The sequence below is a fragment of the Asterias amurensis genome, chromosome 9 (assembly GCF_032118995.1).
Source record: "Asterias amurensis chromosome 9, ASM3211899v1".
In the NCBI taxonomy this organism is placed as follows: domain Eukaryota; kingdom Metazoa; phylum Echinodermata; class Asteroidea; order Forcipulatida; family Asteriidae; genus Asterias; species Asterias amurensis.
The window spans coordinates 17,412,629-17,427,903 of record NC_092656.1 but is presented as its reverse complement, the minus strand read 5'-3'; the positions used below and the strand labels follow the sequence as shown (position 1 = coordinate 17,427,903).

The following is a 15,275-nucleotide window of genomic DNA, read 5'->3' as shown; positions in this document are numbered from 1 at the left end:
GCAGCGGCCCCCATGAGCTATAATGGAAAACGCAGGATGCGAGTTGTAGCTATCGTCAGGTCATCGGAGGGAAACCATATGGATATTAAATCACACTGGCCTGCATTATTCATTAAATCATTCAATATCATCAACACTGCCGCGTACGGGACCCCGTGCAAGGCATTGCAAGACATGTCAGCACTTACATGTAGTACTATTGTATATATAGTCAAGCCAAACACATCTACTTTTAATATTAAACCGTTGCGTTTAAATTTATGCTGTCATAGATTAGTTGTTTAGTTCCACTCAACCATTGAATTTGGACAGTGATTTATTAAATAGCCAAATACCAACAATTATAAGATTGAGATTGCTTTTGCCTATTCCATTTGCGATATGATAAGAGAGAGTGTTCAGAAACAGAAACTCAATTATTTTGTTGAACAGTCTTGTCTCGCCTTTCAGCAAGAAAGGTTCAAATTATGAACTTTTCAAACCTTCAAGTTGCATATTGTTTTAGTTATGGTTGACAAACAGTATATTTTTATTGCTGTGTAAAATCTATGTTTTCTCTCTTCAAAATGGACAAGCAAATATTTCTAAAATATCTTTTGACTACTCTTGTCTGGCCACTTCAAAACATAATATGTGGGCCCTATATTGCTGTGGATGGAGCAAACGTCCTTGTTGGGGACATCAGCGCATGAAGGCAATGCCGTATTACAAAAAAGGTATACCACATAATAATGCGCATTAACGGGCAATACGGTTATTATAGGCATTTGAAGCATATTATTATCATATACTAAGGTTTGTCAGCCCCATACAATTTTAATTGAATGACGCGTTGGTCGTATATAGCGCTTCTGGAAATCTGTATTGTCGCACTGGGATTCAGCTCGGTGTTTTCAAATAGTGGCCTACCAACTATAATTACCTTACACGTTATTATTGTTATTGTATAATTTCTTGTTTGCCAATTGATAGCCAAGTCACTTCTTTGGTAAGGTATTTGGACCAATTCCAGATGCTCTTTATCGGTATACAAGTATGCATACAGGATTTATTTTTGAGTCCTTTTAATTAATTTTTTTCTAAAAACAAATTGAAAATCTCAAAGATCAGTGGCATGTTTTTGTTAGTCAGAGTTTTTTCAGTAATGATTTATTGTTTGATATCATGGTTGTATGTTTGTTATAGACCCTATCTGATGAGTTACTGGAAAAAAGTACACACTGACCCAAAACAATAACAACAAAAGAATACACACCGTGCTTAGTATTTACAAGCTTGACTCAAAAGCCAATCATTTTACTCGTTACCATTGCGAATTAAACAATAAAAACAAAAACAAAATGTGAAGAAAATGTTTTTTACAAAAATACACGGTATTTCAACTAATAAATACCACAAATATTATTTGTATAAAGTAAACATTAAATGACAATACATTTCAGTAAATAACTTAGTGTGAATATCTTGGCTCTGTAGGTTCGCACAGAGAGTCTACAGTACATCTATAGTATTTAGACTTCTACTAAGACACACACAAATAATACACATAAATCAATCAGCGAGCTGCACAAAATTAATACAAGGTATACACTGCATGTAAATTTACTCATTGATCTGAAAAACATGCACACTTACACAGAAGACGACGGGTATGTCATTTTGTGCATTTAAGATTTTGAGTGTACATGTTTTCAATGTTTTTTCGTTCAAACTAAATATGTAAAGATATTCGTCCCACTTCGTTGTCTATATATTCGGTTAACCAACTAAGTTTAAAGGAACACGTTGCCTTGGATCGGACGAGTTGGTCTATAAAAAGCGTTTGTAACCGTTGTTTTGAAATGCATATGGGTAGCAAGAAGTTGTAAAAGTATAATACAATGATCTACACAAATATGTCTCGAAATTGCGTGGTTTTCCTTTTACCTCGTCGACTAACACGATCGGCCATTTATGGGAGTCAAGTTTGTGACTCCCATATACATGGGTGACCGTGTTATTTCGCAAAGTAAAAGGAAAACCGCGCAATTTCGAGGCAAACTTGTGTGGATCATTGTATTCTACTTTTAAAACATCTTTCTAACCATATGCATTTTTTAACAACTGGTTACAAACGCATTTGTATAGACCAACTCGTCCGATCCAAGGCAACGTGTTCCTATAAGCAAAGTTTCTCTGCCATATCGCCGTTATCAAGCGATTATGTACATGTATATGTATATTCGAGATACAAAAAGCACGATGGTGGCAATTGGCAAGTTACTTAAGTTTGACGCAAATAAAGTCATCGTCGATGCAGATTATCTAAAGAAGCTTCTTTATACAGCTTTCATTCCAGAAATAGTATGTACAGGCGAGTAGTTTGTATATCATTACAAAAACTACAGAGACATTGTGAGAGTGTTATAATGATGTAATGCGGGTGTTATGATGTGGTTATGGTGGTGAAATTTAAAGAAATGGGCCGTTACATAATTATGGGCGGGTGTATTCCATAATGCAAATGCAGTGATTTTCCGCAGCAGGCTGGATAGATGACAATTAATCAGCCATCCTAAGGTGAAGTCTGTATTATTGGTTCTAGTTTACCAACAACTCTTTCTTGTTTATTTCATGTCTTCCCAGATAATTAAAACATACACACATAGTTACAATATCTGTTGTGTATAACCAATGAACATCATTCTATCATCAGCAATTCAATTTTTGGTATTGACAATTAATTAGTATATGAATACCAATGCTAATCTTTCAGTGTTAGACAGTACTGATGTACAAAACTACAATAATTAAATTTATGAATAGTACTTGAAGATTTTTGAGTTTGTTTGTCTCGATTGCTTAATCTTGAAGTATCTTGCTATAATCTTAGGTTTAAACACACTGACTGGATATTTACAACATGATATAACTGCCCTAAAACTGTTATACACATTTACATATTATCCATAATGGTTGCTGGACTACCATTTCTATGTCATACATTTTCACTGTACATGTACATAACAATATTGTATTAGAAGAACCATGCAGATTCAATGGATGCACAGAAATGGTGGAACTTAATTTCCGTAAATTGTGCCTTCGGGTATTGAATACAAATCAGGCAAATGAGATGTTTCACCAAGCACAAACATGTATGCAGAGATGATAACAACACAATGTGTTATGAGGCTGACCAGAGCCTATATCCACTTCGATGCATCGGTTCCCAAATTAAACTCATCAAGAATATATATTTATAACTATTTCTAAAATTATTATTATCAATAGTTTATTATTTTAATGGGGGAGGGGGTGATTAGAAATGGGAGGGGAGCTTAAGTCTCCACCAGTCCTTTATTTAAGAGTTCCTTTACATTTATGTCGATTTTTTCATTCTGGTATTATAAATAATAAAGAAACCCTCTAATGTGCTTTGCACTGTAAAACACATAGGTCTGAAAATACCTTTCTAGAAAACATAAGAGAAAAATTTTGGGAAACCCAATACATGCATGACTCTATCCAGAGCGGGATTCGAACAAGAGTCCACAGAGGTGAATTGAATGAAGAGAAGACACCACTAAGCCAACCCCAATGCCAAATATACCATCCCCTTATAAAAAAGGGACTGAAAAACCCAATCCACATGCACAGGCTCTGGTCCTTAGCAGGATTCGAACTAGAGTCAACAAAGATGCAATGTAAAGACACCACTCGGCCAACCCAAATACCAAAATTATCATCCCCTTCTAGCAAATCGGAAACATGTATTCAGTAAAAGGAACAGTAAGAGTTGTTTGCCAGAAGAAAAAAGTAAGTTGAGTTGATGTTTCAATAATTATATTAAAAGTGAACGAAATGTGTAATTTCTTGCATTGAGATGGGGTTACACGCTTTTAATATTTATAAAATAAACGGCGAATTTCTACTTAAAAAAAAACATTTGTTATAATCAACAAATTTTGAGCTGCTTTAAGTTGCCTGTAAAGTGATGCTTTCTTTAATGTACACAAATGGTGTCCATTTTAACCTCAGCTAGTAACATTTTAAGTAAATTAGTAAAACTATGTGATAATTCAACTTAAAACAAAAACATGAATAAACTTAAGAAAATAACTGAGTATGTAGTTGTTAAAAGTCACACTAAGCCAGAAAAAAAACCTACATAATAGAAAAATTCTTTCCTAATACACTAAACAACCTTTGTAATTTTAGGATATTGTCTTGTGATCTTGCTGAATGATTGGATTGACTACTCTTCAAAAACAAATGACGTACACTCTTTACCATTTCATAAAGCCATCACTGGTAAACATATGTTTGTACTTCATTGTTTTGTACATGTAGCTCAATAGACCTTATGCATTAACGTCATCCAGTCGCCATCTTAGAAGTAAAAACGGTGCCGAAACAGTCAAAACGCACAGATTCGTACGCATGGTGCACAGGATTGGCCAATGAACAACCTCCGTTTGACCTCTGGGTGAGAGCGCCCTACTGAAATGACGTCATGTGCATATAAAAGGTCTATAACTGTTGCCAACAAAGAAGGTCTAAACTTAGATTGGTGATGATGTTGTGTCTGCCTACAGGTAGCAGTAACCCATTTACCTTGCCCAACAGTGCTATCCATCTAAGGGCTACACAGTAAGCATGTCAGTAAGCATGTCATGTCTGATTACAAGACACCAAACATCAACTATACAAGATGGACACTGATGGAAAGCTGACATGAATATCCAACCAGACATTCCATTGAGCAAACACAAGAATGCACGTAAGTACAGGAAAAATATCACAACAGGTTAAGCGTGGAAACTTTTCTGTATACTGACCTGGGGTATTTAACGATCATCTCTAATCTTAAATAAACAAAACATTGTGTTAGTATAAGCACAATCCTGCATGGCTTATATCATCATCACGTAATGATATAAAATGTGCCCTATGTATGCATTAGTGTGAAGAGACCCACAAGGATTTAAAAAAGAAAGGTTAACAAAGACAAAAAAAGAGTTTCTAACAAATCATTCTACAAACATATCACCTTCCCTCTCATAAATTTTGCGTTCTCTTTGAATTCATAATGCTGTACTCCTCAACGTCAGAATCGTCACTCCAACCCATTCCCCCATCGTGATCTGAATCTTCCGTGCTCACCTGGTTGAAACCCTTTCTCCTATTGAAAAAATTTCCAAAACTGAACTTGTCAGTCGCTCGATATCCCGAGCGAATTGCCGTCCCTGAGTCACCTCCTTTGAAGAATTTCATCCGCCCCTGTGCCCTTAAGCGGACTGCAATAGCAACCAGTAGCATCAGGAAGATTGGAACCGCCAGTACTGCTACAATGATGGCTGTAGTTGTAAGGCTGGCATCTGTGGCTGCATTAGGTATGTGCTCTGAGAAGTTCTGTTTCAATGACTGGCTGCTGTGACCGTTCTCCAACAAGTTTGATGTAGTTGGCTCAGGTCCTATGGATTGGTACATAAGTTTGATCGTTTCAATTCAAATACTCAATTCAAATACATCACCAAATAAAAAGTCAAAGATTAAGGGAATTTGGTTCACAATAAAATTACATGGTCATGATTAGCATTGAAGCATGTTTTGAGGAAGGTGCTGTATATATATCTGAAACAGGGAAGTTCATTTTCTCCCTTTAACTGTGTGGTTTAATTTTTCTTTATACAAATTTTAAGTTTGTCAGAATCTCCATCCCCCACCCCCCCCCCCCCCCCCCGCCCTCTCACAGTACTACTTGTTTTGTACGATACTTTGCAAACAATTGAGGAAAAGTGATATTCACAATACTAAGTGTACAATGCAAAATCGATAAATAAATAATTGATCTCTGAAACTAAACACAACATTTGGTACATACCAAGAGTTCTTTCAAACTTCCACACTTTGTTGGGTCCAATTTCAACAACGTACACATTTCTAAAATCAGTCGATGCAACAACATCATGGGGCCGCCCAAACTCCTGAAACAATAACAACAAAGAGAGACAAATGCTTTGAATATTAATGTTAGACTCCATATGCAATGCAATCAAGTCTCAAATTAGAATGGTCCTAAAACTTACTAGGACAATTCTCAGACCAATCTTATTCTATACCTCCATGGACCAATGCATGTTTCATTTCTCTTTAAGACAATATGAATCCAGTCAGTAGGCAGTCAATGTGTTTGACTGGTCCAGAAAGATTTGTTATATCTCGGTCAACAATTGTGAAGTTGTATTGTATTAGGTTCCATTTTCCCCCTCGGGTGTACAAAACACCATGGACCTCGTCTCCGCGTACAACAATTGTATAATGTGTGACTAAACCCATAGCGATGTCATTCAATGTATCACCATACTACATTGAATGGTACTCCTTTGCATACATCATTACAGCTGTCTTCAGTTGCTGGTTCAGACCCAATTACTGAATGTTTCTGAATGGATTTGCTGCATTTATGCTGCATCACCTACAGGTTAGACTTGTGGACAAGTCGTTAATGGTCTACCGTGGTGAGATAGTCGAGTTGTGGCGGTGCTCTCGCGAAATCACTGCTCTCGCGTGAACTGCTGGTTGCCAACTTCTACTTTGACCGCATTTGTGAGAGCAGTAGTCTCGCAGGGCCAGCAGTCTCGCAAGAATACCACGGGAATCGCGGGGAGATTTGGATTTGGAATAAGTGTGAAGGCTATCACCGCAACAGACGTTTAACGACTTGTCCACAAGTCTACCTACAGGTAGATTAAGCATGCTTCATTGATATACTCACCATACTTGCAGGTTTCCACGTCTGTAACAGCTTGCCGGTATCAAAGTCAATGGTAAATCCTTGTACTACTGGATTGGACGTACTCCCCCTGATGGCTCCTCTCCCATTGATTGCATACAACACACCTCCTATCATCATATAACACAATCAAATAGTCAACATAGCTATTGAGAAAACTATTTCAGCAAATTCCATAAAACATTAAAGACAGATTTGCCTGTGAAATATACCTGTGATTTTTTTCCCCAGAACTTGGGAAAGTACCGAGTATACAGTGCCAAAATGTGTATATCGGTAAACCAAAAAGAATATTATACAGATATGGTAAGATTAAAAAATCTTCCTGAAAATGGTTTACTGAATATGAAGTTCACACTGGAACAAATTTTTCTGTAAAATATTTCCTAAAAATTATATCGAAAATCCTTAACAAATGCAAATTTTGGTTGTTATAAATAACCATAACTAAGGACAACTTTACATGCCGAAAATTCTGCTAGTTTTTGCTACTTTTTACATGCAGAAAACTGTGCTATTTTTAGCTACTTTCAGCAAGTAAACACATAACAGATTAGGCCCAAAATTCAAAGGTTTGTTATTTCATGTACATGTACACTGAATATGGTATTATTAATTGGTTTAATCCATCAAGATTTTGAACAAAATCACAGGCATATTCCTCAGGTGGGATTCGAACCCAAGACCTTTGCAATTCTAAAAAAATGTCACTAGACCATCGAGATTGCCCGGTAGCTAGAGGCAGTTCAATTCTTATGTTTTAGCAGTGGGTACTGCTAACGATTTATTACATGTTGAGTTTGCATCGTTGAGTTTGGATAAGAATATTTATTTAGGTTTTTACCCGTAAACACCTTTGCAATTCTTGAGCAGTGTCATTAAAAGGTTTGAATATAATGTTTGCAAAATGTTATTAATGAAAAGTCCACCTCAAGAACAAAACAACCACTTTCCTTTCAACTACAGTTACCATATCAACAAACATTCCTTTACCAGTAAAGAGAAGTTTAGAACCTTCCATAAGTTTTCAGATACTGCAAGTTGTTGAAGCTACACACAATGATTTCAAAGATGCTTTTACCATCAACACATCGCCCCTCACAATTCTACATAGCCTTGCTCAAGGCAGTCGCATTATTCGCTCCGAAAAGACGCCGCTGTAAACCCACCCGTATACCCTGTGCATGGTGTGTGCGATCACACCACATGACCCACCCGTATACACACTGTCAGATCGTACGAATACTGTTCACACAAGTCATCGCACTCGTACCACTAACCGCATGCGGAGGCCGTCAGGCCGACAGCCTTGTCGGGTCTGTATCTTCCGGGTTTAATGTGTTGTATTGAAAAAATTCCACTAGTGGAAAAAATTGGGGGGGCTCTCGGATATGCTAGTATGCAGCTCATGAATATGTATATCGTTCATCAGACCTATCAGACAACACAGGATGTGAGGCAAATGAATTATTCATTTTGACTTTATCATGTTCGTGTGTGATGTAAACATGTCTCGTTTTTCGCGGGCATTATGGTAATGAGCTGACCGTGGGAACTCTTCGCTTATTATAGTAATGAGGTCAGTGGCTTCAACACAGACCCTACAAGGCCGTCGGCCTGACGGCCTCCGCATGCGGATAGTGTACGGGGGCACCGTGTCGTGCGATGGCACGCAGAGTGAATACGGGTGGGTTTAATACAACGGCGGTCTTTTTTTCGGAGTGAATAATTCGATTGCCTTGAGCAAGGCTAAATTCTACAGGAAGCTTTGGGTGCGTAAACTACATTTTTCTCTATCAGAATACAACGATAGAGGTAAGTGGCCTTCAATAAATACTCTGGCCAGTCAGTTCACCGGTCAGCTGTGTGAACAAAGTATCATGACTGACCCGGTAGAAGATAAGTTTGTTTACTGAAGTCAAACACCCCTCACCAATACACACTATTAGAATTAACACCAGAAGACTCAAATAATACCTTTCCATGGACTGTAGTTGATGGCAAACACCTGAGCTCCAAACTCCTTTAATTTGTATTCCTTCTTGAACTCCCCTGTGTCAGCTTGAAAACACTGTATACGTCCATTTTCCCTGTCGGCTACACATATTTGGCGTCTATCTGGGATGAATGATAGGCTGTGTGGTACTGAGAACGTACTTGGTGCAGGGTTGATTGCAAGCTCCCTTCCTACATGTATAAAACATACAATGTTAACTATTATCTTCAAGTACGCGCTAATCCTCCAATCAGATTGGCAGAATGGAGTGGTGATAAAAACCTATATTGCACGGCTAATATCACTACCATGCGTCTAGTGTGTTCTATGTCACGCGCCAAGTTTGCTTGAAGATAAATACGTTATCAAACGCGCGCTCGTGGAAACACAGAAAATATAGCGCGTCTGCGTCCCATATCCAACTCGGCCTTCGGCCTCGTTGGATATGGGACGCAGAAGCGCTACATGTATATTTTTCCGTATTCCACTCGCGCTTGTGTGATACATGTAACTTATAACATAACAATGAAGAACAGCTCAAACTAGACAAAATGTACTCAAAACACTTTTAAGTGTACACACTTATCGCTATAGAGCCAGGCAAATTTTAACATTTTAAGAATCATTTTCATTTCACCTGCTGTGTGTATATTGCCATTTACTGTTTGAGACTGCTTGTCTTCCAACACACATGTACTTCTTTGGGTTTGTTTTTAAATATTAGATATCTTTATTCCACCTTAATACTGAGTTAACCTAGTGACAATATACTAGTACACTACACAGTTATTAACAGCACAGACTGATTTGAAAGTTCTCCATCTAAACTAAAGAGTACCGTAACTTTTTGCTTATAAACCGCGGTTTATACAATGATTTTGGCCCTTTTTTTAACTCCTGTGGTTTATGCGTTGAGCGGCTTACATTCAGACATATTAATATTGAGGGAAAGAAAACAGTGTACACTGTTTTAAAGAAAGATCCGTTTTTCAAATATTTTTAAAACAAATACAAAACAGACAGGAAAAATCATACACCGGCGCGCCAAACTCACTCGGAAAGTGCTTTAAAAAAATATAACTTATTCTGCGTGGACAACTCCACCAACCTTGTCCGTCGTTACAAGGAAATCCATCTGTTCAACAAGATTTTTTTTTCCTCCATATTTATGAACACTTTGAACGTCAAAATGATGTTATTCCAGCGACTTTTCTTAATGGCGAATTTGAAATAATTGTCATCCTTGGACCCATGGTATAATCTGTAATGTCTCACGTTATAGTGGGGTTGATCGCAAAGCATGATCATGAGTATGAGATATGAGATAGGTGCAAAAAAAATATAGTCGGGTTGCCCACTTGGTGCAGACCATCCTATTATTTTAGACCATTACAAAAACGATCTATGGTGTCAACTTTAATACATTTTGACTTTATTGCAACGCAACTCGCACATTGTGGCGACGCACAATGACTGATGTGCCGACTGCCAATCACTGCACGTGGCCACAAATGACCGCAAATACGCACTGCCCCTGTCTTTGTGCGCTCGTGACTGTGGTTTATATGCCTGGCGGCTTATACGCTGACACCTAAACCTTATTTTTGAGGGCATTGTTGTTTATACACTGGGTTACTTATAAGCCTAAATTTAGGGTACACATTACACATAACCTGGGGTACGTTCCACTCGCGCAAACGTTGCCAACACTTGCGCACGTTCGCCAACAATTTCAAGTGGAACGAGTTGTTCGCCGCCACCGTTGGCAACTTTAGGCGAACATACTTCTGAGGTGTTGGCGAGTGGTTTTTTTAATGGCGGACAAGCATACGGTATTATTACATTGTATTTTCAGTGGATGATAATGCAGGTTTGGAATAACAAAGTTAATATTTACATCACATATACGCACCAATCATTCAAAAGATAAAAAACGTTTGCGCGAACAGTTGCGAGTCGTTTGTGCGAGTGGAACACACCCCAGGTATGATTGGTTAGGATATGGTGAGCATCACAGCTGTGGTATCAAAGACTCCTGACTACAGTTAACCAAGGTCACAAAACTTATCAATAATTCGCATAAAGAGTCATTGCCATTTACAACAGCAATCAGAATAGAGTTGTCTGATTAGTTTTATGACTTATAATATGTCGATATATGCAACATGTAAAACCAGACTACTGGTTCATTCGGTCAATGCAATGTGAGTTGTTAAATTAGTGAAGGGGAAGTAAATAAAAAACATTACCAATATAGGATGATGCTTTCCCCCATTCCTTAATGTAGTCTCCAGTAGGAGAAAACATGACGATCCTGCTGTTACAATAGCCATCAGCGACATAAATATTCCCTGAGGCTGGATCAACTGCAACATCCGTTGGTTTACAGAAGTGGTCAGTTCCACTGCCTGGCTGAAATTCTGTTCCTAGAGTGAGTAGTGGCTCTCCACTACCCCCAGCAGGAAACTTGAAAGCCTGGTGGAGAGCAACATCTGTGAGCCAAACATTACTCTCATGGTCAATGGATAGACCATGAGGCATGAAAAACCTGCAAGTAAACACACACAAGATTAATGTTAAGACAGGAACTGACTACTGTGAGCTCAAGATAAGAAAAAAAACTTGTTGTATTTTGTTTAGTGATGATATAGCCCTGGCGGCCTAACACTTTCTTAACAGGTATACATGTAGAAAGAAGGTACAGAATTGTTGATGACTATGTGACGACCAAAACCCACCGCAGAAAAGTGTATGCTGCCCTTGAATGTGAATCAGTTGAAATTAGTGGCTTCTTGCAGGTAAAATTTTAGTTATGAAGCTTTGAAAATTTTCCGCCCAAGAAACGGGCCTTAATTTTAGGACTCTGTATCTGTGTACAGCACAGAGGAAGAGTCATATATAGGGCTAGGAATGATACAAATACAAACAAATAAACTGATACTTACATGTTAGCTCCCCACTGCTGTTTAACCAGTCCTGTTTCCTTGTCAATTACTAGTACTGTGTTGTTTTTGATGGCACCTTGTTCTGAATGCAGGTAATGGTTGTCAACACTGAAACTCCTGCACACACACACAAAATAATGTATATATATTGGCACAAATGCAAGGGTTTGCCAAAAAGTAATCATGCCCGTAAACTTGATGGTACTGTAAGGCAGACTATGCAATAATTCCTCATAGTTGTATAGTGTACATCTCAACAGGTGGCCAATATCCCATGTCTTTTCAAGGCTCACTCCCATTTCTCACTATAAAACACACCACACACTTTCCTAATCTATGACCTAAAGGTCCCCAGTACTGACCATTACTCTCAATGTTAACCACAACATCATCTAACCATGGTATTAGAAATGATGTCACTAATCTTACGCTATTTCTGTGTGACATCATTTCTACCAAATCAAGAGTTCCCCCTGCCACCAATATCTTATAAAACATCGCCCCAACTTTCACTCAGGGCCCAACTTCTTCTTTGACTTTCCCTTACACCTCAGTGCAAGCATTGAGGAAGGAAGAGAAGGAGCTCGAACGAAGGGACTTCAAAAGTCGAACCTGCGGTACCGCGGTCGCTTAACGACACCTTGTAATCACCCGCATACCTTATACAGACAATGGGCGACCTGGCGTATGTGAGTTTGCGCGTGCGCACTTGGTTCTTCACTCAACTATGGTGTCGTATGTCGTATGGATATAATACAGAAATAACAACTTTTTTGAGACCTGATAAAAATTGTGTACACTTGTGCCCACCAAGCCGAAACACACAATTGAATACCTACCACCCTCGTGTGGTAATACCCAAAATTTGAACCACCGCTTGTGACCGGAAAGTCACAAAAAATGTAAAAATATGCCATGATGTTTCCGTGAAACACCACAAACGGTAAATGAAAACGTGTATATTCACAATTCTTGTCTCCAATGATTCAACTTTACAAGCAGGCAAGAGTGCAGACTGGCAGTACCACACGTTCTGTACAAAGAGATTTAATCCCGCTCGTTAATCGGCTGTCCAGCTGGAGGTCTATCTTTTTCCACTGGCCAGAGAGGGGCATTGTCAGAGTATTCTTTTGTTACTCTGCGGTTTTGCGGGTCGTTCGATCTGCTTCTCTTCCTTCCTCCATGGTGCAAGTGACTCGCCTCTCAAATCGCTACAAGCTAGGTCATGCACCTCTGTCTGTACAACTGTATTGATAAGTCACCTTATAGTAAAATAAGATACATGTAAGACCCATACATGTACATTGTCTCATCCGTAAACCAAGTACAGTTTCTTCTCTTAATACTCTGCATTACAGTACCCACACTGTACTATTCCATCCTTCCCATTATGCAGACCATGCTTGTATACCATGTCTATAACAAGAGCAATTATGTAGAGCAATTATCAGAGCTCAAACAACTTATTGATAGTGCTAAGGTCTCTTTTTACCCACTGGTAATGTGAAAGATGTTTTCAAAACTATCCATAATCTTCTGAACTCAAAGTATAACAAACTTCCTGTTGGGGAATCTGGTAAATCATTAAGTGATAAGTTTGCTAATTTCTTCAGGGGTAAAATTCTGAAGATTAGGAATGAGCTTGATGTAATATCCACAGGTGACTCCACTTCTAATGTTCACGACTTTGATTCTCATAATGTTACCATTAACTGTGCTTTATCTGAATTTACTCCTGCTGATTTGATCAAGAAGAAATCACTTAAGTTATGGTTGGTTCACCCAACAAGTCTTGTACATGTACTCTTGATACATTTCCCACATGGTTGCTCAAGGACCAAGTTCACATACTGGCTCCGTACATCACTCATATTGTCAACACTTCTTTTCAAACGGGTATCTTTCCCAGCTCATTATGCCGAGCCATTGTCACACCAGTTCTTAAGAAAGCTAAACTAAATCACAACAATTTAAACAACTTTAGACCGGTTTCCAACATTGCTTTCTTATCCAAACTTATTGAAAAGGTTGTTTCTTGTCGCCTGAATGACCATGTTGAGTCTAACTCTCTTAACCAACCGTTTCAGTCAGCATACAGGTACAAGCATAGCACGGAGACTGCTTTAATGCGTGTCAAAAACGACATCATGACCGAACATGACAAGAAACACTGAAGAGAACAGAGTTGATTTCGGGGTTCCTCAGGGCTCCGTGGTGGGCCCGCCCTTATTCACTTTTTACACAAAAACCTGTTTCCAACATCATTGATCGTCATCACTTGTGTTACCACATGTATGCAGATGACACACAACTCTATACAGCCTTTGACCCTTCCACCCCAGGCAGCTCTGACCTAGCCATAGCTAAACTCTGCTCCTGCATTTCAGACATTAAGGGATGGATGTTAGCAAACAAGCTAAAGATCAATGATGAAAAGACAGAGTTCTTCATCGCAGCATCCCCCCATGCCAACACTTCTCTGTCCGACGTTATCCTCCCCATCGGCAACTCTTCCATTAAGCCATCCAGGTCTATCAGAAATTGGGCATCATGTTAGATCCATCCATGTCCATGTCTAATCACATCACTGCTGTTTGTAAATCTATTAATTTCCACCTTCGCAATCTTCGTCGCATCCGCAGATTTCTTGACCAGGATACCTGCCACCATGCAGTACGTTCCCTCATAACCTCTCGCCTGGACTACGGCAATGCAACTCTCTACGGTATTACCAAGGGTGAACAAAACAGACTTCAGAACCTCCAAAACCGAGCTGCTCGTCTCATATACCTGGCTCCTCGCTCTGCTAGTGCTTCCAATCTTCTGTCCGAACTCAGGTCAGTTCGCCAGAGAAGGTCTGCGCTCCTCCTCTGATAAATCCCTTCTCTGTGAGCAAAGGCCTTCTCGATCTGCCGGCTCCAAGTCTTTTTCTCTGGCTGGGCCGAAGCAATGGAAAAAATTACCCAAACTCATCAGGGAATCGTCTTCAACTGCCATTTTCAAAACAAAACTCAAAACCCTACTTCTTCAATCAACCTCGTCATTAATCCTTTTGTTGTTCTGTTTTTCTCTCCTTTCTCGCTTTGTTCTTGTTTTATTCACTGTTCAGCGCTTTGATCTTTGTTAAAGGCGCTATATAAATACCTATATTATTATGCACATCTCCTGTTGAATCAACTGCAGACCAATGCTTGTACAGTATACTATGTCTATTATGTGAGTACTCACCCTGCACCCCACACTCTCTCCACTCTATGGAATATGTGCACATCTCCTGTTGAATCAACTGCAGACCAATGCTTGTATACTATGTCTATTATGTGAGTACTCACCCTGCACCCCACACTCTCTCCACTCTATGGAATATGTGCACATCTCCTGTTGAATCAACTGCAGACCAATGCTTGTATACTATGTCTATTATGTGAGTACTCACCCTGCACCCCACACTGTCTCCACTCTATGGAATATGTGCACATCTCCTGTTGAATCAACTGCAGACCAATGCTTGTATACTATGTCTATTATGTGAGTACTCACCCTGCACCCCACACTG

General features: G+C 39.0%; 1 protein-coding gene across 2 annotated transcripts in view; it reads right to left on the bottom strand.

Moving 5' to 3' along the window:
• Positions 1-1,269: 1,269 nt before the first annotated feature.
• The window catches only part of LOC139941513 (peptidyl-glycine alpha-amidating monooxygenase B-like), a 53,896-nt gene continuing 39,890 nt past the window's right edge, over positions 1,270-15,275 (bottom strand). For both annotated transcript variants that reach the window (XM_071938047.1, XM_071938048.1), the window contains exons 14-19: positions 11,720-11,836; positions 11,024-11,322; positions 8,756-8,965; positions 6,761-6,888; positions 5,867-5,969; positions 1,270-5,456 (exon numbers count right to left, since the gene is read on the bottom strand). In XM_071938047.1, the coding sequence (XP_071794148.1) occupies positions 5,041-5,456; positions 5,867-5,969; positions 6,761-6,888; positions 8,756-8,965; positions 11,024-11,322; positions 11,720-11,836 (1,273 nt within the window). In that variant the 3' untranslated portion in view covers positions 1,270-5,040. The remainder of the gene's footprint in view (positions 5,457-5,866; positions 5,970-6,760; positions 6,889-8,755; positions 8,966-11,023; positions 11,323-11,719; positions 11,837-15,275) is intronic.